The sequence below is a fragment of the Patella vulgata genome, chromosome 9, assembly GCF_932274485.2.
Source record: "Patella vulgata chromosome 9, xgPatVulg1.2, whole genome shotgun sequence".
NCBI classification, from domain to species: Eukaryota; Metazoa; Mollusca; class Gastropoda; family Patellidae; genus Patella; species Patella vulgata.
Window position 1 is genome coordinate 19,589,113 of NC_065887.2, and position 25,432 is coordinate 19,614,544.

Sequence of the window (25,432 nt, forward strand, 5' to 3'; positions counted from 1 at the left end):
CATGAATACTTCAGAGACCAAGGGTGACAGGGGGTTACCCATGGGTAAGCCGTGGGTCTGGGTCTGCTCATAGAAGTTGTCACTCCATTTAAAATAGGTAGAAGAAATACATACTTTTATAAGTTCTATAATACCGTCGTGTGATAAGTAAATGGGCTCATCTGGCTAAGCCTTTGGTGTGAGGAAACAGGAACAATGTATGTTTAACTAAAACCCTTCGCCTAGGCCTATAGTAATAAAGCAAGTCCTGTTTTAATACATTAATTTTTGTAAATTCTGTGTCAAATAAAATACAGCAAATAAACAAGAGCTTCGTCTTGAGTTATAGTTCACAACAGAATATTGACCATTAGGGTCCCAGTTTCCGAAAATTGAAGTAGGCCTAGTGCAGCCCTAAAGTTCCACCGGATCTACGTTACGAAACAGGATTCGTTAACGTGTATTTTGATTAACATTGTGAACGGTTTTTAGTAAAAGATCAGTTTAAACCCCACCCCACCCCCGACTCCTTATCAATCAACAAAACATCAAAACAGCTGTATTTCCAAAAGCCTGTTTGCGTCGAAATAGGCCGGCGCTAGGCCTACCACCGTTCGTAACGCTGATACATTATGGGAGATAAGATAACGAGATGGCAGTTCTCGCTATAATAGTTAAAAACTAGATAGTGTAAAGGTAATTTGCTGAAAATTTCAGTCAAATTGATATGGGCCGAGAAAGAAGCGGGATTAATTTTGGCATAGTCTCGGTCATCATTACTAAAATCATTAATATAAACAGCTTAGTCTCGATTATCCACTTTTATTGATTTAATTGCCGTTAGCGGCATATATAGGAATCTAATCCAGCCAACATCGAAGGCTAGCCTTGACATCTAGAGTTTATTATGGTTTGGATAAGTTAATTAATGTCTAATTGATAATTTAGATAACATTTCAGGCCTAAAGAAAGACTTGTAATAAGCAGATTTTGCTCTTGCATAATGCATGTTTAATAAAAAGCAATATTGTTTGCAGCGGGGAATTAAAATCAATTTAATTAAGTAGGCATGAAATCTTATTGGCTACTAATGCACATAATGCTATGGTATTATTATTCTACCCTACTCAATCGAACAACCTCAATATATATTATTATATTATAATATATCCCCTGTTCAACCGGGTGGACAGTGTCGGACTGGGCCCACCTGTCCACCTGCCTAAGCCTATAAGAAAAAAGAGGAAAAAAAGGAAAAAAGAAAAGAGAAAGAAGGGGAGGAAAGAAAAGAAGGAAGGAAGGAAGGAGAGGACAGGACACAGGCCTTCGACTCACCAGTCCGGCACTGCGGGTGGAACTGAATCATAGACTAGAGAGGCTTATGAAATAGGGTATATCTCAGTTGCAGGGTGCTCGTTAGGTAAACAAGACTTAGATGATTAAAATAACTGCCGTCTCATTTGTTCTATAATTTTTTTACTTAAGTTTTAGTATTTAAAATTTAAGGCTATTTCGTAGTTCCTTACCTTCTATTTTCATCGTAGGCCTAATTCTTCTTTGATAACTAAAAAGGGCAATTTCTCCCCACAGATGACATAAATTTATAATAATTCAAAATTATTTTCAAGTTGAATTTAGCGATAAAAGAACAACAAATTATGTCAAAATAGTCCTACGTTAATTTGTCCGCCATTGCAAGCATGAGCCTCGTTAATAATAATAGTAGGCCTATACGCAATTTGAATTTTGTTTAAATGTTTTTGGATCGACTTGAAAATAGTGCTGAATTATTATAAATTTGTATGTGGCGAGAAAATTATGCCTTTTGGCGAACATAGAAGAATTTCATGGCTTTAAAATAGCCTTAAAGTTAATAGAATAATACAGGTGCAGGGTATTGTCAGGAAGGGTCGGGAAAACTATCTCGCTGTAGTAGGCCCTATGATCTAAAAGTATGCCACTTTACTTGTAACACATACAACGTTATTTACCTTGAGTTGTCACTGTTCCAATATTTTCTAACATTATTTGAAAGGCAAAGGGTAACAGAATTTAGGAAAACAAGACTCAAGAATGACTTAATTTTCGTAATTTTATTTTCTCTTCATTCTTGTCGATTTGTGAACTTACGTAGGCTTAGAATGTTGTAGGCTATTCAGTAGAATCATATCGTATTTTTTTAAATAATGCTCAGATTTGAGAATTAATAAAAGAGACTCGCAATTATTAGTCCTAACATTATTTTATTTAAACAGGTTAAATACTAATAACTAAAATAGGCCTGCGAATAAAGTATTTTTATTAAGGTCTTTGTATAGTGTCGTTATTTTTGGAAATCATCATTTGCCACGACATGTTTCTGTTTTGCCGGCAAGACAAGCCTAAAATATGTCTGACTATATCAATATCAAGTCCTTGTCACTAAATGACACCAAAATTGTAAAGAAATAACACTAGCTATGGTAACCACCTATCGACCGTACATACAATCATCAACATAGTTTGACAACGCGTGACGCACATGGCAACAACGCTCTGAAACCGTTACTACCAAACACACGTGATTACAAATCATCCAATCGATTAAGGCGTCTATGGCAACATGGCGACGGGTATATAAAAGCTGGTTGCGCGCTCACTCATTACAAGCCACATCTCTCACAGAAGCTACATCACACAGCTCAAGTGAGATTTTTGTTTGCCAAATATTTTTTCTTAATTTAGTCGGTGTTTAGTCAACCAAATACTTCAAAATGGTAAGTAAAATGTTATTTTTTCATTTAGAGAAATATTTTAGATTTCTGGTGATTGTTGTGCGTAAATAAAGCAAATGAATTCAGATTTTATCTGAATAAATCAATCACATTGAAGACATTCACAACACAAAATCAAGGTGACCGGCGCAATCCTGATGATAATGAGGTTGCCGCTTTTTTTTTTCACACAAATTTCTTAATGCTGTAGAACCGAACCCCGATGGAAATATTTTGGTTGGTAAGGCATCCTGGATAGTGGATTCTGGACACAATCTTGTCTAACAATATCGCCACAGGTGTGAATGATCGTTATTGTGCCCCCGTTTTGTTCCTTAACAATCACCGTACAGACAGCCATTGTATTGTTATACGAGGCCGGTGTTTTAAATGAAGTTTTACGTCATTTTGAGAATTTGAAAATTATAACCAGAGCTAACCACGGCTAGCCCCTTTCATCTTTCGAAAGTAGCCCGATCTTTTAATAATGACTAGCCTTGGCATATCAGTATCATCACTGACCATCACTGTAATGTAAATTATTATAAAGAAAGGCACAGGTGACAGTGTCAAGTGTAAACGGGTATGCCTGCTGTAGTGGACTAAAGACGGCTTGTTTGAACAGTCGAGTAGTTGGTTTCTTCTTTATTATGTTAATTTTTATTGTATTTTTCAGCGTGAATGTATCTCTATCCATGTCGGCCAGGCTGGTGTGCAGATGGGAAATGCCTGTTGGGAATTGTACTGTTTAGAACATGGTATCCAACCCGATGGTCAGATGCCATCAGATAAAACCATTGGAGGTGGAGATGATTCCTTCAATACCTTCTTCAGTGAGACTGGTGCTGGTAAACACGTGCCAAGAGCTGTCTTTGTTGATTTAGAACCAACTGTAATTGGTGAGTTCACATTTCTAATAATAATATTACTTTCAGTTCAAGCTACCAGTTATAACTTATATAAATACAATTTGCAAATTTACACATTAAGTCCAAAATATAGATACAATTTATACATGTTCACCATTTTTAATCACTATTTGACTGTATTTCTGAGCAAAAGACGTAGTTGCACATTGCATAATTAATGTAATTATTAGTAGTATGCCCATCAAGTTCACCGGTTTTACAATAAAAATGTCTAACACTAAATGGTGGCCTTTGTATAAGATTTTGTGTATGGGATGTCAATATGTTGTGTTGTTTTTTTTGGCTGGTTTGTCATGACATCAGATTCTAGCCCCAGGGCAGTAGAAAACCTAATGTGAGATGAGCATGCTCAAAATTTGTTAACACCGCCCCATGTTTTCCAATATTGTCTGCTGAAAATGTTTGAAATTGGACCAATATCTTGCAGTATGGTTGTTAGAAACTATTGTAGGTGGCGTTAACCATGTCCTTTTTTGTACTAAGTCTTCTTTTTAATATATTTCAGATGAAGTACGAACTGGTACATACCGTCAACTCTTCCACCCTGAACAGCTCATCACCGGTAAAGAAGATGCCGCCAATAACTACGCCAGAGGTCATTACACCATCGGTAAAGAAATTGTTGACTTGGTTCTTGACCGAATCAGGAAATTGGCTGACCAGTGTACTGGTCTTCAGGGATTTCTGATCTTTCACAGTTTTGGTGGAGGAACTGGTTCTGGATTTACCTCCCTTCTTATGGAAAGATTGAGCGTTGATTACGGGAAAAAATCCAAATTGGAATTTGCTGTCTATCCAGCTCCCCAGATTTCCACTGCCGTGGTTGAACCCTACAACTCTATCCTCACCACCCACACCACCCTGGAACATTCCGACTGTGCTTTCATGGTTGATAATGAGGCTATCTATGACATCTGTCGTCGTAACCTGGATATTGAACGTCCTACTTACACCAACTTGAACCGACTTATTGGCCAGATTGTCAGCTCCATCACTGCCTCTCTCCGATTTGATGGCGCCCTCAATGTTGACTTAACTGAGTTCCAGACTAACTTGGTACCCTACCCACGTATCCATTTCCCCCTTGCTACCTATGCTCCAGTCATCTCAGCCGAGAAAGCCTACCATGAACAACTCTCAGTAGCTGAAATCACAAATGCCTGTTTTGAGCCAGCCAACCAGATGGTCAAATGTGATCCTCGTCACGGAAAGTACATGGCCTGTTGTATGTTGTACCGAGGAGATGTTGTACCAAAGGATGTCAATGCTGCAATCGCTACCATCAAGACCAAGAGAACCATCCAGTTTGTAGACTGGTGTCCAACTGGTTTCAAAGTCGGTATCAACTACCAACCACCAACTGTTGTACCAGGAGGTGATTTAGCCAAGGTACAGAGAGCTGTTTGTATGTTGAGTAACACCACTGCTATTGCCGAGGCCTGGGCTCGTCTGGATCATAAATTTGATCTGATGTACGCCAAGAGAGCTTTTGTTCACTGGTATGTTGGTGAAGGTATGGAAGAGGGTGAGTTCTCAGAAGCTAGAGAAGATTTGGCTGCTCTTGAGAAAGATTATGAAGAAGTTGGTGTGGACTCTGTCGAAGGAGAGGGTGAAGAGGAAGGTGAAGAGTATTAAGATCTGTGAAGAACTAAAAAGAGAAAACAGAAATTTATATATGTTTTGCAACTTGTTGATTTTGATGTTAACCAAAGTCCTGCATTAAAAATGTATACAAATTATTGTGTTCTTTGTATAATCATTGACAATATTCAATGTTTAGATATGTAATCATTGGGGAAGTGATCTGTTTTCTTTTAAAAGCAGTATTTGGGGTGGGTTTATGAACTGTCAATCAAAGGTTAATGCTAGAGAGCAGTCAGGGTTTAACTGTGATGACTTGCTTTTCCCAAAATTCTAGTGCATTCTAATTCCGTTACATGCGGTAAATAAAGGGACATTGTTTAGTCTGGTAATTCCAATTCCAATTCTTGGTAAATTGGATGGTAAGCAGATTAGACTAGATTAAAAGCATATTGTAAGATGTGGGTAGAAATCAAAAGGGTTGGGTTAAACTGATGGTTCTTTTCCCGTTCTTGTTCATTCTAATTCTATTGCATGTCGTCATAGAACTAAATATAGTTCTATAATGTCGTGGGGGGGGGGGAGGCAGCGTAACTGTGAGATATGAAACTGTTGAATTGGATGGTTAGTGCATTAGACTAGATTAAGAGTATAATTATGCAAGATGTGGTTAGAAATCGAGCCTATCAAATTTCCCTATCCACTTTCATACAGGAAAGGGATTTTTTTTGTGCTGGTAACGGAAAGTTGTATTCTTTCGCTTATAGAATAAACCATAAGAGATGAAATGAGATCGGGTGTCCAAGAAGACTGATGGAGTTATATCCCTTTGTTTACTACTAATAATAATAGCTTTATTTCCAATCAGGGGACATGGTACGTACAGATCAAACAAAGAAAACCCAAATGACAGTCAAGTAATAATATATAACCATATACATGGCTCCCAACAGGGGAGATATACATATAAGTACCTTATGCACTAAGGCTTCATGCTGATAAAAAACGGCTCATGAGAACATTATTATTAATCATGAAAGGGAGATAAATCCACTTAACTCTTGATGTTACAGATCAATATTAAGCATAAACTATGTAAGCCCACACATTATTCCCTGTTTGGTGCTTAACCAAGGTTGCGAAAATATTAAATAACCTTATGGCAAGTTCACTAGTTAGTAACCAAATATATTTGTTCAGACTACTCAAGTTGATAAAATTTGTATTGTGTTTTTCGATAACCTCAAATAAACATTTCCTGTCTGTTGACAGATGTGCACAATCAATTAAAAAAATGCAATTCGTCCTCAACTTTCCCTGACAGGAATTTTTCACAGAGGCATGATTCACGATTTAATCCTATATACCTACCCGTTTCTATTTTGAGCCTATGTGAGGATATTTTGAGCTTGGTGATATTCCTCGGAATCCATATTTCCTCAAGGATAGATAATTTTCATATCCAAAGTTAGTTTTAAGTTGGACATATAAATCTAGTTTCCCCAGTATGCAATGATTCCCTTTGCTTGAGCCAAGTTTCTTTATGACATTTGACCAGCAACTTTTTCAAAGTGGTCTTAAGTGTCGAAAATTTATAACATGAAGGGTTTATTAAGGGCATGTTCAAGAGTTGACATAGTTCAGTGACAGTGCTAAACCATGATGTCCACCCTCGTGGGTTTTCACCGTGCCCTCCGGTTTCCTCCCACTGCTAAAGACCCCTACGCGCAATGAATTATTGAAATAAAATTAAAACCATATTATGTTAGTCCCGAAATGACCTAGTTTGTGTCGAGTGGACGTTAAACCCCATTTCTCTCTCTCTCGCTAAACCATGACTGTCCAACTTTGGAAAGTTCTTTGCTAGCTGCGAGAGCATGAGCTAATAATGAATCTGGAGACGAGCTCTCAAGGTGATGACAAAAACACAGGAGAGACTTAACAATTTCTAAATACATTGGGGATCGACCTAATTCAGCCAGAACTGCAAAATTTGAACTCTTTTTGTGTTCCCCTAAAAGAAATTTACAAAATTTAACATGAAGCTTATCAGGTTCTATAGCATTATATATCTTATCTAAAGAGAAACCTTCTTTGAACTTAGGACTAAGTGTATTAAAAGCCCCCCCCCCCCCCCATATTTCACTGCCATACAATATTATGGGTTTAATGGTATGATCAAATATGCAAACTTGTTTTAATCTGATGATTTAAAGACTACATCTTTACACAATTTAAAATATGTTTTTAAGCCTTTTTGGTATAAGCTATACTTGGTTAGTGAAAAGGAACCTGATCCAGAAATATTATACCAAGATATCGGTAAGATGAGAAATTTTTAAGTGTGATATCTTGAAATACAAAGTCTTGTTTAAGTAATCGACCAGCTTTGTAAAAAAAATAAGAATTTTAGATTTATCAATATTTACTGAAAAACACCAGTCTTTGCAAAAGTCATCTAATTTATCAAGTTTTGATTGTAATCCACTTTTACTCGTAGATAAGATCACCACATCATCAGCATAAAGTAAGCAATGGGTAATGCTGGGTCCAAGAGTTACTGGATCAGGGCAATTGGAGAAGTAATCTGGCAAATCATTAATAAATTTTTTAAAAAGGTTAGGGCTTAACTCCGAGGTCCAATGAGAAAGAATCTGTGAGCTTGTCCTGGATTTTGATAGCCGACTTACTTTTCTGATACATATTTTTAATCAAAAAGTAAAAAATTGGACCAACTCCAAATTCAAGAAGTTTTTTATAAAGTCCAACATGAATTACCGTGTCAATAAAACACGCAAACAGTTTTCCCGCCTTTGATTGACAGTATTTGTCAAAGTTTTCAAAATGAACACATGATCTGAAGTTCGATGATTTTTAGAAAAGCCAATTTGGCACTCATGTATGGTGTTGTTAGTACACAGAAATTTATTCAATCTGTTATTTAGCACCGCATTAAAAAGTTTACCCAAATTACTAGTTATAGAAATTCCTCTATAGTGGAGTAAAAATAACATTTGACCTAGAATAAATTGCAAGAAATTGTTTTTTGCCATTTTTCGACTCTATGGGACTTGTAAGTCACAAATATGAAAATCAGACAAAATCGGCCCTCAGATAAGTGTTCTACAGGGGTCAAAGTTCAAGGTCATGTCAAAATGAGGTAAAAATGAAAGAATTGTCATAAAATCCTTAATATTTGTCATAAAGTATCAAACTTAGTGTCAAACTATGGGTTTTCAGGGGTGCTGAATCCAATGCAATCATTATTTATATCGCTATGACGCCATGACGTCATTTGGGAATGACGTCATGACTCTTAATTCCGCGATTTATCATCATAATAGGGCCCTAATAGAGTATCGAGACTTGACTTTATACATGGGATACAGTTGCTGAGCCAAACCCGTTCGAGTCTGATATCGCTAGCCTACGTAATATAGTGACAGGATTAGAAGCTCCTGCTTGTGTCACAGTTGGTCAGTACAAAGAGATCGGACTGGATATATTGAAAAAGTTGAAAGGTCAAGACGTGTCAACCTACAAGTTTACCAGGAAGCATCGATGTACCAATATGACTACGGCGACTAACTCTGTAAAACTACCAAACGAAGGGACTATTGACTCCGCTCTCCTGTTTCAAAGAATGGTCGCTGCTGCCCAGACGGGAGATATCTCACTGCACGAAGTGTTAGAATATGAACTGGCTCCATTTCCGCCCGCATTGTTTCAGACAAAATCAATACCACTAAAAGCTGATAAACCGCCGCTTGCTCACGCTATACTGAAAACGGTTGAATCTATAGAAGCCAAGTTTGAGACGGAACCCGAGAAAGAAACTAATGTAGGAATACCGGAGAGTGAAAAAGAAACACAATATATTACCCACAAAACGGATCACTATGTCATTGATGGCGGTTCGCTGCTTCAAAGAGTGCCATGGACGTCGGGCTCTAAGTATTTGGATATAGCTTCGTCATATGCAAAGTTTGTTACAGCGAAATACTTAAGACCAACAGTAGTCTTAGATGGCTATGGGAACGGACCTAACATCAAAGATTCCACTCATCTGCGCCGTAATTCAATCTGCTCCACATCAATTATCAGCATGGAGCGATCGCTATTTAAAGGCAAGAAACAATCCGTACTGTCCAATGAATCGAATAAGGACAATATGATAAAAATGATCATGGAAGAACTGACTGATAGACTTTGCCGTACATCACAGTCAAGTGATGATGCTGATGTAGACATTGCAAAAGCGGCAGTGAATAGCTCACGCCTGAGGTCAACTACGCTTCTAGGTGAAGACACGGACTTACTTATATTAATGCTGCACTATTACGACCCGAATTATGAATTGCTATTCTGATAGATAAGAAACAAACAAACCAACGGCTATATAACATCAAAGCAATCACAGTAAATATCGGTAAAGAACTATGCTCAACTCTATTATTTGTCCATGCATTTACCGGGTGTGACTCTACGTCACGACTAGCAGGACTTTCAAAACCTAGTGCTCTAAATAAATTCCTTAGAAATCCTGAACTGCAGAACATAGCTTCAGAACTATGCCAACCAGGAAAACAGCAAGATGAAGTCACTTCACTTGGACTGAATGCTTTGAAACTGTTTTATGGACAGAAAGCATGACCACCATTCGCTACAAACTACTCTTATCAAAGATAGCCAAATCCTCGTCGTTTGTCAGCCCAAGTCGTCTACCTCCCACTGAGTCCGCCGCAAAGTATCACACTTGTCGCGTATATTATCAGGTCAGTCAGTATACATTGATCATTTTCTACCCATTCGTTCAGCTTCAGTGCCGAGTCTTATCGTTAAACCTGTCACAAAATAAAACAAATTATTCAAGCACGATGGTTAGGTAAAATAATACTTTACTCCTAAGTTTTAGAGACTGATCTTCTACTATTTACATTTTACAGGTGATGGAGTGGAGTGGGTATTCTAACTCCATGGATCCATTGGAATGGGGATGGGAGCTGCATGAAGGAAATATGTACCAATTACCATGGACAATGCACCCGCTCCAGAATATCTACTTAAACTCATCCACTGTAATTGCACGACAGGGTGTCAGCATACCAATTGCTCCTGTAGGAAATATGGTCTACCATGCCACGCTGGCTGCGGAAAATGCCAACAGGACCACTGTACGAACTGTATCCTACCTGAAACGGAGCAGGACAATGATGAAGATGAGGATGATAATATTTGGATTTATTCTAAATTAAACTATAATACTTTTATTATGGATTTTTAGGGATTTTTACAAATTAATAATTTTGTTTAAGTTAATTTATTTATGTTTCTCTGCTGTTGACAAATGCTATGTAACTATAAATCCTTGAAGTTGTTCTAATAAGAAAGGATCAGCCTTTTACTGGACTTTCTTAGTGGAACAACTTCAAGATTGTTTGTATATAGTCAGTCGTATATCCGTCGCGCTTTTTACTGCAGTTGCTACTGAGCCTTCCGTAAGGTATCACCGTGCGACATATGACTGGGTAACTCGGAGTTACCTTGTCCGGAGTTACCCGATCCCGCCGTTTGTATTGTCCATCCCCGACAACCCCATGTATAAAGTCAAGTGTCGATACTCTATTAGGGCCCTATTATGATGATAAATCGCGGAATTAAGAGTCATGACGTCATTTCCAAATGACGTCATGACGTCATAGCGACGTCGCGCGACATAAATAATGGTTGCATTGGATTCAACACCCCCGAAAACCCATAGTTTGACACTAAGTTTGATACTTTATGACAAATATTAAGGATTTTATGAAAATTCTTTCATTTTTACCTCATTTTGACATGACCTTGAACTTTGACCCCTGTAGAACACTTATCTGAGGGCCGATTTTCATATTTGCGACTTACAAGTCCCATAGCGTAGAAAAATGGCAAAAAACAATTTCTTGCAATTTATTCTCGGTCCATCACTATTTTCTGCAATTTTTACCCGACAACTATAGTTGGACGGATTATCCAGTTTACCACCCTTATGCAAGGGAATAATATAGTCATCAGCCCATCATGACGGATATAGGTACATTTCAAAAGACACATTAACTAATTTCTGGAAGCATTCCCCTAAGATAGGCTTGCTACTCTGCAACATTTCATTGCAGATCAGATCTAAACCGGTGGCCTTATTGGGGTTTTTTAAGTCAGAAATGGCTTTATTAACTTATCAAGAGAAATATTCATGTCGAGTTGCTTGAAACATTTCTGTTTCTCTAACTGAGAAAGTTCAAGACCAAGTATATTGATACGATCATGAAATGAGCAATTGGGGGTATTTAAGGCACGAAAGTGATCAAGCCATGTCTGTGGTTTTATTTGGTTTTTGTCCCATCCCTTAATTCTGAAAGTTACTGCCAATAAGATTTTGGGTTTTTGTTATGTAACCCCTCAATTTACTTCAAAAGATCTATTTTAAACGGTTTTGTCGTTTTTCCCCTTGATTTTGAGTATTAACGATATAATCTATAGTATTTGTCATGAACAGCTCTATCATTCGGATATAAGGAGTTTTAACTTTCCCTTTTCATTATCTGTTTTTAACTACTATATATACCGAGAACTCTCCGCTCTTTTCTTAATGCATCTTTAACTATGGAGAAAGACATAAATTTCAAAGGACGCTCGCGTCATGGAAACTGCAAATGTCTGGGTGGCAAAAATTAAATTTAAAATCAGAAATAGATTCAGCTTTTTACAGCCGATTCCTTTGACCGATGAGGTTGTCTATGGAAAGGTTGGGATTGTATTCATCTAAAGCAGGGTTAGGAAGGTTTCGAGTAACTTGATAAAGTAGCGAAAATGTATACTCTTCAAAAAAATTAAGGGATATTGAAATACAAATACCTATGTAGGTTGTGATATGATAAATAGTCATGGACACTTGACATGCTTTGAGAGTATGTTCACAGATGAAGAACTTATCGCCCCAACAGAACCACTGAGCTGTAGGTGCGACACGCGCCATACGCGTGGGAGGGGTTGATTGTCAAATTTGACACTTCAAAGAAGGGTTGATGAAAACTGCCGCGTGCTGGTTTATCCTATCCATGTTTGCTTTCCTATCTGTTCCTGAAAAGGATTTACTGTTTAACGTATCTTTGCTATAGTGTGTTACGTTTAATTTGCAATGAGACGTCTTCAACATGATGAACGTCTATGTGCTATTGGCATGCTTCAAATGGGCTCAACGCGTGTATCTCTTTGCGAGTGAAATAGGGCCGTCAGATAAGACGCACATATGAACTGTTTATGTTCATGTGTAGGCAATTGGCCTGTTATTAACATACACTGGTTACCTCTAATAAAAACAGCAGTGCATTTCCGCAGATTTGTATTGTTTCTGAATATCCCCTACTTTTTTTGAAGAGTATATTTACATCATTTATACATATTATAACCATTATAATTCACAAAAGAAAAAAAAACAACAGAACAATTAGTACAGTTAATGTTTTTTTCACTAATCACAGAGAATCCACGGAGATGTATAAATTTCAGTCCTGGAAACTCGCGGCGCACATATTTAAGGGCAAGATAAAATGACACCATCTTGTCTCGACACCCGACACCAGCAAGGCTGAACATATATTGTTTTCCAACACAGAATAGTAGCCTTTGGATACAAAAGACCAAAATAAACTATATTACTCACAATACACTATTTCACTGTCAATACCCCTTTAAATCGTACACCCACATGTTATCATGTAAACGAACATTTCAATTTCATCACTTTCTTACACCTGCAGACAAAGCGATAAATGTTGGGGAAAGCTGTTATCTCTCGATTGATACTCTGATCTATGTAGTACAAATGAAAATGAAATGAAATGGGGTTTAACGTCCTACTGTTTTGCTCCGAACTGGGCTAATGAAGACGGGCATACGCCATACAGTGTGCTATGAGGGAAATTTTGACCGGACAGCGGCACTACGGCCTACTCTTATATCGAATTCCAACTGTCAACGGATCTTTAACGTGCACGCCAATGTGTACACGGGACCTCGGTTTTTCGTCCCATCCGAACGACTAGACAGCTGTCCTTGTCAGCCCCTCCGTCCTGCATCACTGACAAGGGAGAACCACGCCGGAAAATCAGGATGAACTTTCTCGGCCAATGCAGGGATCGAACACCCGACCTCCAGGCTAGCGAGCCAGCGCCTTACCCACTTAGCCACCGTGATCCCCTCTATGTAGTACACTAGTCGAGTCTTATATATATTTTCAAGTTGATTTCCTGTTTCCATGTAGTGTGAGACCAAGAATCATTTTGAAAAATCTTGTGGACGCTTTAGGTGCGAAAGCTAATATCCGATTGACTTTAGATTTATGCACAGTGTTTGAGATCGTGAGACCAAGAAGCCTATTGAATTTCAATAATTCCCGATAATTACTACCAGAGTTATGTCCCTTGACCACTTTGAAAAATCTTTTGGATGCTTTAGAGGCTAAAGTTAATATTCGATTGACCTTAGTTATCATCTGATTGATTTTATATTTATATACCGTGTTTACGCCTTTATATAATTGTTCCAATTGACTTTAGATTGATACACAGAGTTTAAGGTCGTGAGACGAACAAGTATATTGATTTTAAATGATTTTTGATAACTTAAACAGCTAAATCCGTGATATTATATGTTTTATATACTGAACGTTTGCATGGGCCAAACAAACTCTAATGATTTTCTGATAATTTTTTAATGAGTTGTTACTCTTAATCAGATTTTAGTGTATTATAAGTGTTTCATTACTGACAAAATTAAAAATATGCGGCAACTCTTGTTGACTGCCCGGACGATTTAGCTGCTGTGGGCGTATGTTATGTTGGCTGGAAACCAATCTTTTATCATCTCAAAATACGGGAACTAAGGCTGTTGTGAATTATTGTTTGAAGACACACCCATTTCAGGTGTTTACCTTGCCTATAACGAGAGCCCTTAGTTTAATTGATCTGGAAACATTTTCTGAGTAGAACGTTGGTTTAATTCATCAGGAGATGCAGACAAGAAACCACCACGCGAAATGTGAATATCGCTAGCTTGTTGGCATGATCAATTTATAACATTTCACCTGTAACACGTTGGGTGCCAATGTCACGGGATCTTTATAAAACACACCAAGACATGTTAAGGTTCTTTTATTCCGGTAATACGTTTTAAATATACACAAAATATACACAAAATATATGCACAAAATACAGATAAAGTTACGGGTAATAACATGATACATGACATACACGTACACCACTTTAAAAGAAATCAGTTCATACTTTACTGTATTATTCACACACAAATATAAACGAAAACACGTCATAAACTAATCAATAACATTGAAGCTATCGATGATAAATATAATATTGACTAAAATACTGAATATAATCTTACCATTCACAGACATGTGTGGTTTAATATGTTAATGTTAACAGTGGAGTGCATTTGAATCCCCGTGCATTTCGCGGCTGAAGTTACAAACCAACCAATCAAATCCAATAAACAAGCACACGTGACGGACACACGTAAACACAAGTACGACAAACACACCGACAAAGAACAAACTATGGGAAACCTCAACCCACAAAAATAAAATCCGCTAGCGCAATAATAAAACAAATATGAACCCTGCGACAGAAGTATAGCCTATAGGCTCCTTACGACATTCATTAAGTCGTACTATTTTAAGAGGTTCAGACCTGGGCCTATCATTATAAGATCGTGTTGAAAGGTGTTAAAGTGAAGAGACTCGATTGCGAGCTTTGCACAACAAAGGTTTGCAATTTTTGCCCCCCCCCACTCTCTCGAATAGAAAGGAATCTCGCGGTTCAGATTTAAGATCTAACCTTAATAATATTATGTTTCCTTTTGCAAAATCAGGAGTCACCATACGGGGTCGAAGCAGAAAACGCTCATCGTCAAACTTTGTAAAAGTATTGATGTAATGTACACCAGTCACCCAAGTTGCTTTATGGGCAAAGCAAGCTGTGTTAAAACTAATGAGCCCACACAGTAGCAATGTCTTGGGGGTGGGGGGGGGGCGGGGGTCAAGCCATATTATAGGCAACATCAAATTTGATATGGACCCTTCCTTTATGCCTTCAAGAAACATAATTTCGATCGTGTTCACAATCTTTACCTAAGCCGTAAAGCCTAGCGCGTGGAATATTTATGTGAAAGAATAGAAACATCGAACAAATATTTTTGTTTTTTGTTGTCCGCAGACGACCAACAAGCTAATGCAGACAGGTCTAACAATAAGTCTATAGGGCCACATACCGCAGACAACGAATATGGTAACGCAGACGAACAAATGCTTTAGGTCAAACAATACAATACCGCCCAATGGAGAATATATTTCAACACAACTTATGAACGAAAGGACGTGGCCGGGTGCTGAAATCCAAGAACCTTCAAACATAAAAATTTGAAGGAAATTGTGATCACTGTTGTGCTAATTGTTTAAAGGCGGACATTTAGGGTGACAACATATTACGTCACCACAGAAATGTAGACGTATATATAATAAATAATAAGATATATTGCCGGGCACAGCAGCTATAAAATGGGTCAGGTTTTAACGGAAGATTTAAGTAGCCTACTAAGTGAAACAGTCTTGAAGCGCACACATTGACTAATTCAGCATCATAATATGGAACTTTTCCTGCACCCCCCTTTGTCTTTGAATAAGTAAGCAAATTCCCCGCACTTAATAATGAATAGTTGCTCATGAAGGACCAGTCAGGATTTCCATGCAGGATACGACCTGTAAGGGAAATTCGCGGGGCGGACAGGAGAGTGTGCCTTTTCGAATGGAACAAATGACGATGGCCCCGCGTAAGCAAAGCAAGTTTAACTATTTTTAGAACAACACCGTGGTTTCCAGCGAGGCTCGTCAAGTTGTGAGCGGCGATTAAACAGTTTTACCATAGCAAAGGAAATGTACGATGACGGCAATCTGTGTATGGCAAAAAATGGATTGACAGACGTACACGCCCTTCTATTTCACCATATGTTATCTATGGTGGCTGATTGGTATCATGTCGTGATGTCGTGATGACGCCCTTCATAAGGCGACAACCCTACATCACGACATTTTAACCCGACAACCGGATATCACGACATTTTCACTCGACACCATGACATTAAAAATGTCGTAATGTCGCGTAAAAGTGTCGTATTGTCGGGTTAAATTGTCGTGACGGGTTGTCGTGATGTCGTGTTAAATGGCGTGATGTCGGATTGTAGGCCATTCTCCTCTGAATACTATCACTTTTGGTGCGGGCTTGAAGCAATCTCATCCCCATCGTGAATTTGACCTGGAAAATTCCTACAATCACCATTGGCTTTTGTTATGGTAGATTTCTTCGGGATGTCGGCTTGTGCCTTATGAAGGGCGACATGATGACATGATACCAATCAGCCACCATAGTTATCACAGTTATCATTGTTAAATAAAACAAGATGAACTTTTTTGATTAACACCTAATCCGGGTTATAATTAAGGAAGGTGCCACCTGGAGAGGTAGAAATTTTCATGTGGTTTTTCTAGACCAGTTTTTTTAATTCTGAACAAGAATATATGAGGTAAACAGGCTGTTTCCAGAACCTTTTTCCGCGAGGGAGGGTTTTTCAAAATGACCGCCAAAATCTCATATATAGTGACTATGTGGATTAAATAAGTAACAATAATGCATGTTTGACCAACCCTAGGGAGCTTAAATGGTAAGGGCTTATACTGAATTGCCCTTACAATGTCTCCTTGTATGACAAATCACTCACAGTGTTATATCATTAATTTTTAAAATCGCTCAGATACTGCATTCTGAAAAGTCCTCGCACTCATTGTCAATAAACAGTTCCTGCACATCTTTAGGCATCATTGTCTCCATCTACTTAGGCTCCATCAGCATGTCCCAACAAGCGATTCCTGACGCCATCAAGAATTATTCAGTGAAGGCTACGGGCGCCTTGGGTTAAGGCTAAAACAACAGCCATGTAAGTTCGTTGGAATGGGGATCGTGCCCGTCTCGAATCCAGGCCAGAGAGCCGAGCTGGATACAAACTGCTACAAGACAAGGAACCATTAACTAATTATTATTTAAGAAGTCTTGTACATAATATGTTTGAAGAAAAATAAAAGTATTATATGAAGTTTTAACCCGTGTTGTCGATTCAACACTGGAGACAAAAGCAGCTTCAAGATCATTTGCTGAAGTTCTTTTCAAACGACATAGAGAAGAATATAAGACCAAGTCGTAAGCCTATATGTCCCGAGGAAGCAATTCTGCAGAGGGAATATGGACACTCCGTCCTTAGATTTGGAACTCTTTTTCGATGGACCGTGTACAAAGATAAAGAGAGGCTGTAGCAAAAATTGTTCTTCCTAGAGTTTACAGAGATAAAGCACTCTAAGTAGTACATGATCATCTTGGACATCAAGGAAGAGATCGCAGTGTTAATTTGGCGAAAGACAGATTTTACTGGCCTACGATGACAACCGATACTGAAGAATACATCCAACAGTGTCCAAGATGACTTAGGAGAAAGGCAACAGCTACAACTTGTCCTCTAGTGAACATCACGCCCAGCCAGTAGAATTAGCGAGTATGGACTACGTGTGCGTTCAATAGTCCAAAGGAGAATACGATAACATCTTAGTGATTACACATCATTTTACCAGATAGTGTACGTTTAAGCCTTTCCTGTACGTAACACCACAGCAAAAACAACAGAGAAAACATTATTTGATGGTTTGATTGTTCACTATGACATTCCCCAAAGAATTCACAGTGATCAAGGCAATGGACAGTGTGAAAGATTTATCCGGACACTACTTAATATGTGCTAGGAACCCTTCAACCAAAACAGAAGAGAGATACCACTCCACTAGGCATTCAGCTACCGGATACTCTCCTTTTGAATTGATGTTGGGCCGTAAACAAACGCTAGCGATTGGTGTCATACTGGGATTTGCCAATAATGAATATGAGAGTAAATTTTATAACATATATGTAATTGATATGAAAGATAAGCTTGAATATGCTTAGGGCAGCTTCTGCTGAAGTTAACAAAGGCCAGGCAACTCAACAAAGGCAGTATAACAACAGAACCAGAAATATTAAGAAAGAAACTGGTGATCGTGTGTTGGTACGACGATTAGCAATTAAAGATTTCGGATAAAGACATCGCATACAAAATGCTGAGCCAACCAAATCGTGATATTCCTGTCTACAAGGTTAAAAGTGAAGATGGAGGAGCCATCTTTTATCAATTAGCTCCATACCTGAATGCATATCTCCAACAACATCATTGAATCATCCGGTAGCTAAACCGAGAAAGACCAGAGGTAATAGTACATTAAAAACCACCAATGAAGACGATAAAGGGAACAGTACAGTGCAGAAGATGAAGAACCTGTGTATCTTGTGGTTGAGACAGACTTCCTGTCTCAGGCTAACTACACAGCAGATGACCCATAAAGGGAAGATGTTATCGTTCCGGAGCTTGAAGAAGTATTTCAAGATGGTGTGGAAGAAGGCCAAGTGACACCAGTTTTTAATCTCAAGTAGTAAAGATTATACCTTTCAAATGATATATTGTTCATTAAATATAAAGTTATATTTAGAATGCATGGTCAAAAGCAGCATAGACTTTATCTTTAAATATCTAAATTTCATAAAAAAAAAAAATAAATAAAAAATGAACTATATGGTGGGGTTTTTGGGTTTTTTTTGGTTTTTTGCTAACTCTTTATATCATGTTTGGGTATTTTTTGTTTACAATCTTAATAAAACAAAGATGGAAAAGTGTGTTCAAAACATGCATCATTGTTACTTATTTCACCCACATAGTCACTTTACATGAGAATTTGGCGGACATTTTGAAAAAGTGCCCTCACAGAAAAGAGTTCAGGATACTGTCTGTTCAGCATGAAAGACTGGTCTAGAAAAATCACCTGAGAATTTCTACCTCTCCAGGTGGCACCTCCTTCAATTATAACCCGGACTAACCGGGCAAGTAAATTGCGTAGGCAAAGGCGATATTGGAAAACTGTCAACAGAACATAGACGCGAAAACATGACATGACATTGCACCAAGTAGCCTAATAAATCCAAGTAGGCAATTGTTTGAAATATATCGATTAGGAAATAAAACATAGCGAAAATGTGTTTAAACATGTTTTTTGTTGGTTTTTTGTTGGGTTTTTTTTTCTATAGAGAAATCTCCATTTATACGATATGCAATAACATTAAAGGCGCGTATATATAGCATAATAGTTTTATGTCCCACAGAACGATATTAAGATAAACAGGCTATACAATATAAAAATAATAAACACTTGTATTGTAAATAAACCATGGTTACGTTTTCAAAGTCATTTAATACATGCACAATTCTACATTCAGCTGTCATTAAATTTCACTCTGTAAAGAACACAAATTATAAAGGTGTCTTTCTTCAAGAAAAGTTAGTGAATATATAGATTGTGATATAGGTAATATCGTAACTAACAACATGTCACTATACATACGACATATCATGTGATAGACTCAACCAATCAACTTTTAGCGTCTATAACAACGACATACCCTATATAACCATGAAATTCGCGCCCAGCCGTTGCGCGCTTTATTTCTCAACTAGCTACATCACAGCTCTCCAGTGAGATTTTTTGTTTCTTAATAATTTATTTTCTACGCAGTTGATCATCAACCAAATTCACCAATATGGTAAGTAGACTGTGGTTGTTAAGAGGTGGGGGTTTAGGATTTCTGCAAGGTATACATTTACCTACATGTTTCTTATAACATCCATTTAATGACAAAATTAGTAATGTATGTCAAAACATGTTTAAAATGCACAAAACAGTTTTTGTTTTTAAAGAAGGGGCTTAACGGTGTAATTCTATATATTTATTTTTAAGATGTTTGACTCTATTTGGCTATAGTGTTCGGGCCAAATTTAAGAGTGTAGTTCGACCTATATATATATAATCATGCGTCATGTATTATTTTATGTGAACCAGATTTAGTACAATCAGGCAATAACGTAACTGGGCTACCCACTGGTCTATTTAACAAACAAAAACCCAGTGGGTTTCAAATATTGAACCGAATTTTGGACAGGTTTGAATATCTTAGTGTATATACATTACTAAGAGTTGACTATTATTGATTTGATAACTGAAATGTACCGTGTGTGTGTGTGTGTGTGACAGGTGTCTTGAGTATTGTTGTCGTTAATATAGAAATAGTCATGAATTTAGGGATTGCAGCCGTTTTCACGTCTATACAAACGTATATTATGTGAGGTCCCAAAAACAACATTTAAAAAAAGAGACAATATTACATAGAATCTAAGAGTTACTGTATATTATTGAGCGATGTTTCAACAAATGGTTGCATTTTATTTCAGTAATTCGCTTGTGCGTAGGGGGTCTTTAGCTGTGGGAGGAAACCGGGGGACCCGCAGAAAATCCACGAGGTTGGACAAGCTACCCTTCTCCTTGTCACATAAAAGTGGGGTATCGAAACAATTAACGCCACTTGACTCAATGACAGACCTTGTTAAACCATTTGGGCGCCCAACCCCCACCCACATCCAGTGGCTAAAACGTTGGCTCACTAACTTGGAGGTCACGTGTTTGATCCCCTATTTTACGGATTTCCCAGCGTGGTTCCCCCTTGTCAGTGGTGAGGACGGAGGGTCTGACAAGGGACAACGTATAGTCGTTCGGATGGAACAAAAATCCGAGATCCCGTGTATACATTGGCGTTCACGTAAAAGAGACTCAATCTCTCACCCAAAATTTTTAAACCTAACCTACAATCTCGCCAACAATCACGTGCCCTAACCTTAATTACATCTCAACGACCTTGACAAAAATTGAGCTGGCCTTAACAAATAGATTTAGCCGGGAGAGCTTGGCGGTCTGCCCTTGATGGCACTTTGTGGAGGCGGCAGTTGGTCTACTGCATTAAAAAAAAGATGGGGGGGGGGGGTTCTACCGGGACAGTAGAAGAATACAGGACGCCTGACCCAATTTCTTTTTTTTTTTTTTTTTTTGTATAACAGTTTAAAAGATTCTGATTTTCCTTTGGGCGATTTTTAATCACGTATTATTGTGTAAATTTAATCCCTAAAAGTAATAGAAGTCCAGCATTGTTCAATTAATATTTACAAAAGACAAACTCCTTTATTGTGCAATAGGTCGTTTATTCCACAACGTAAGCTGAACACTTTAAACATACATGTTCATGTACCATTTTTCTTTACTTTCAGCGTGAATGTATCTCTATCCATGTCGGCCAAGCTGGTGTACAGATGGGCAATGCCTGTTGGGAATTGTACTGTTTAGAACATGGTATCCAACCCGATGGTCAGATGCCATCAGATAAAACTATTGGAGGTGGAGATGATTCTTTCAATACCTTCTTCAGTGAGACTGGTGCTGGCAAACACGTGCCAAGAGCTGTCTTTGTTGATTTAGAACCAACTGTAATTGGTGAGTTGGGGTTTTTTTCAAATTTATAAAATACCCAATTATCTGCCATTGAAAATATAGCCACTTCACATGCTAACGTCAACAATTATTTTCAAATTCATCCAGTTATATGTCTCCCCACCCATCCCATAGAGTCCGCCCGAGTTTTCAAACCAACCTGCAACATACGCAAATGACACTACTTCATTTATCAAAGAATGGACACCTAAGGCGTGGCAAATCCTTTTAACGAACAGAGAATTTTGAAGCTGCTCGTACCACACCCGTTCAGAATTACATATTTATCAATATGTTTGGGTGTTCGGAATTAATATAGTGACAATAACCTTGCGCTTTCTCTGTACTAAACATCATTTATATTATATTCCAGATGAAGTACGAACTGGTACATACCGTCAACTCTTCCATCCTGAACAGCTCATCACTGGTAAAGAAGATGCCGCCAATAACTACGCCAGAGGTCATTACACTATTGGTAAAGAAATCGTCGACTTGGTCCTTGACCGAATCAGGAAATTGGCTGACCAATGTACTGGTCTTCAGGGATTTCTGATCTTTCACAGTTTTGGTGGAGGAACCGGTTCCGGTTTTACCTCCCTTCTTATGGAAAGATTGAGCGTTGATTACGGAAAAAAATCCAAATTGGAATTTGCTGTTTATCCAGCTCCCCAGATTTCCACTGCCGTGGTTGAACCCTACAACTCCATCCTCACCACCCACACCACCCTGGAACATTCCGACTGTGCTTTCATGGTTGATAATGAGGCTATCTATGACATCTGTCGTCGTAACTTAGATATTGAACGTCCAACCTACACCAACTTGAACCGACTTCTTGGACAGATTGTCAGCTCCATTACAGCCTCTCTCCGATTTGATGGTGCCCTAAATGTCGACTTAACCGAGTTCCAGACTAACTTGGTACCCTACCCACGTATCCATTTCCCTCTTGCTACCTATGCTCCAGTCATCTCAGCCGAGAAAGCCTACCATGAACAACTCTCTGTAGCTGAAATCACCAATGCCTGTTTCGAGCCAGCCAACCAGATGGTAAAATGTGATCCTCGTCACGGAAAGTACATGGCTTGCTGCATGTTGTACCGAGGAGATGTTGTGCCAAAGGATGTTAATTCAGCCATCGCTACTATCAAGACCAAAAGAACCATTCAATTCGTGGACTGGTGTCCAACTGGTTTCAAAGTCGGTATCAACTACCAACCACCAACTGTTGTACCAGGAGGTGATTTAGCCAAGGTGCAGAGAGCTGTTTGTATGTTGAGTAACACCACCGCTATTGCCGAAGCCTGGGCTCGTCTGGATCATAAATTTGATCTGATGTACGCCAAGAGAGCTTTTGTTCACTGGTATGTAGGTGAAGGTATGGAAGAGGGTGAGTTCTCAGAAGCTAGAGAAGATTTAGCTGCTCTTGAGAAAGATTATGAAGAAGTTGGTGTTGACTCTGTTGAGGGCGAAGGAGAAGAAGAAGAGGAATATTAATCTCTTGAAATGTGACTTCATCTATTTTGAATCAAATTTCAAAATAGTCAACTTCGTTGTTTTTGTTAAATTGTTTTAAACGAAATGGCAATACAATATACATGTTTTTGAAAACCGTTTGTTTCCTTTTTTTTGAGAGGAGTAGCCCTGACATTCGGCGCTTTATTCGTGTAATACTGTTTCTGGGTAAGATTTATCTAATACGCTATCCCTACTTGCCAGTAGTGGTGTATTGTCTGAATAGATGCTTCTTTAATAACAAAATTCTTTGATGTCGGTCACTGTCTGCCAAATTGAAACTCTGCTCTTATCAATTGTTAATCCACATGATTGGAATAATAATTGGATTTACACGAGAACACGGCATTACAGTAGTTCTACGCCGTGAATACCACATTTTCTAGACTGATGAAAATAATACAGAATTAGATTAGTTGGTCGGAAGAAAAATGTGGTTTAACTTCCATTCATTACAAATTAGATGCTTTCTGGACTGACACAATGTAATACATTCCCTTGCGTTTTGGGGATCTTTAGCAGAGGAAGGAAAATAGGGTCTCAGAGGAAACCAATGAGGTTAGGGAGGGACCTCCTTGTCACGTGCAGGCTTGGGATGGAAACCACGGTACGTGACTCGTTTTATCACCCGGTCACCCCCGTCCTACCCCATCGTGTGTTTGATTGAACGTGTCTAATGGGGTGCATGCCTTGCAACCACAAGTTAGATTTTCATCATATTTTATGAACATTATTAAATAGACAATAAATGTATACACTTCTGTTAGTTCGGGTGTGGCCAGGTCTTGTTGACTGTACTTTAATTGGCCGATTGTATACAAATAATATCAGGACTCCGACTAGCAATTATTTGCCCATTGCCCATGTTAAATGGCTGTAACTTCACAGGCTGTAGCTTTTTGCTCAACATTCCGTTGGTTCTAATCTTTATAGGCACAATGGGGACCACCTTTGGCAATCTCCTCATCATAATTTTGTAGGGGGTTGACCGTTTAAATATGAAGTTGACTGGGGTGAAAATCTCACTTCCAACACAATGATTTCTCTGCAGAAAGACACTTTACATCCCTATCCCTCCGCTGTAATCAGGGGCCGATCGGGCGATCGCCCGAAGGGCCGGTCGGACAAAAAGTGAAAAAAATAATTTTGTCCAATTCGTGTAAAAAAACCTTTTTCTGCTGAACATTATATAGGGGGAGGGGGTTATTCGACCGGCCATGGAGCGATGATGATCATGTTGTATGTGGCCGGTTGCTTTATAGGGCCGCCACGCCATCACTGGAGTCTGGCATGGGCTGGTATAATAGACTTTTTGGGCCGGGTGTGCTGGGTGTGGGCCGGAATTCGGAATCCTGCATAATATGACGATAATTTCTCAGGTTGATGGTTGTAAATTACTTGCAGGTCGGGGTTTTGGCCCAAATTAATCGATTTATGAGATATATTATTTGACAGAGATTATAATCAGATATGCCACCAAATCGCATATTTGGGGTTCATTTTTCAAAATTTTCATGAGGGAGAGTCCCCGGACCCCCCGTCCGGGCTCCGCGGTCAGTAAAAGGGGCCGCTCCGACACGGGAGTCTGGGCCGGTTCCAGGCCCATATCCGCCCCTGGCTGTAATATCATCAGTATTACCCAAAAAAGCTATGAAATTGCAAATTGGATCCCTTTTCTCTAATTCAAGACCAAAAAGTCAACCAAAAGATGCAGGAAGAGGGGATAAAAAAATTAAGGGAAAAATTGTCTATTTATAACTCGCACTACAATAATTACTAGACTGAGACCGTATGTCTGAACGAGTTATCTCCCATTAAACAACATTTTCGATTTAACTTTACGCATTCAATGCAGTCCAAAAAGGGTAATATAGGCAAAGGAGGTAAATGACAAAACCTTCATCACCAAAGAAACTTTGATCATTAATTTGCATAATTATAGTAAAAATTACTATAATTTGACCTCCAATGAATTACAGCATTTTAAAATAAATCTGAAGCACTGGTGCGTAGGGGGTTCGGGAGAGTTTTGTTTCCCGGGTTCGATATACATGTACATTTTAAATTTCTATAATCTTTAGCGGAAATTCGGAATGAGAAAGCCCTGTGCTTGATGTTACAGA

The 25,432-nt window shown here is 38.5% G+C and overlaps 2 protein-coding genes across 2 annotated transcripts; both read left to right on the forward strand.

The window, feature by feature from the left end:
- Positions 1-2,575: 2,575 nt before the first annotated feature.
- LOC126832007 (tubulin alpha-3 chain) lies at positions 2,576-5,021 on the forward strand. Its single transcript, XM_050562691.2, is given in 4 exon segments — positions 2,576-2,735; positions 3,409-3,631; positions 4,167-4,726; positions 4,728-5,021. Coding segments are annotated over 4 exon segments (864 nt in total). The 5' UTR covers positions 2,576-2,732; the 3' UTR covers positions 4,806-5,021.
- A 14,839-nt stretch (positions 5,022-19,860) lies between these two features.
- LOC126832008 (tubulin alpha-1A chain) lies at positions 19,861-23,405 on the forward strand. Its single transcript, XM_050562692.2, has 3 exons — positions 19,861-20,019; positions 21,572-21,794; positions 22,165-23,405. Exons 1-3 carry the CDS (start codon positions 20,017-20,019, stop codon positions 23,289-23,291), a joined length of 1,353 nt encoding a protein of 450 aa, XP_050418649.1. The 5' UTR covers positions 19,861-20,016; the 3' UTR covers positions 23,292-23,405.
- Positions 23,406-25,432: the final 2,027 nt, after the last annotated feature.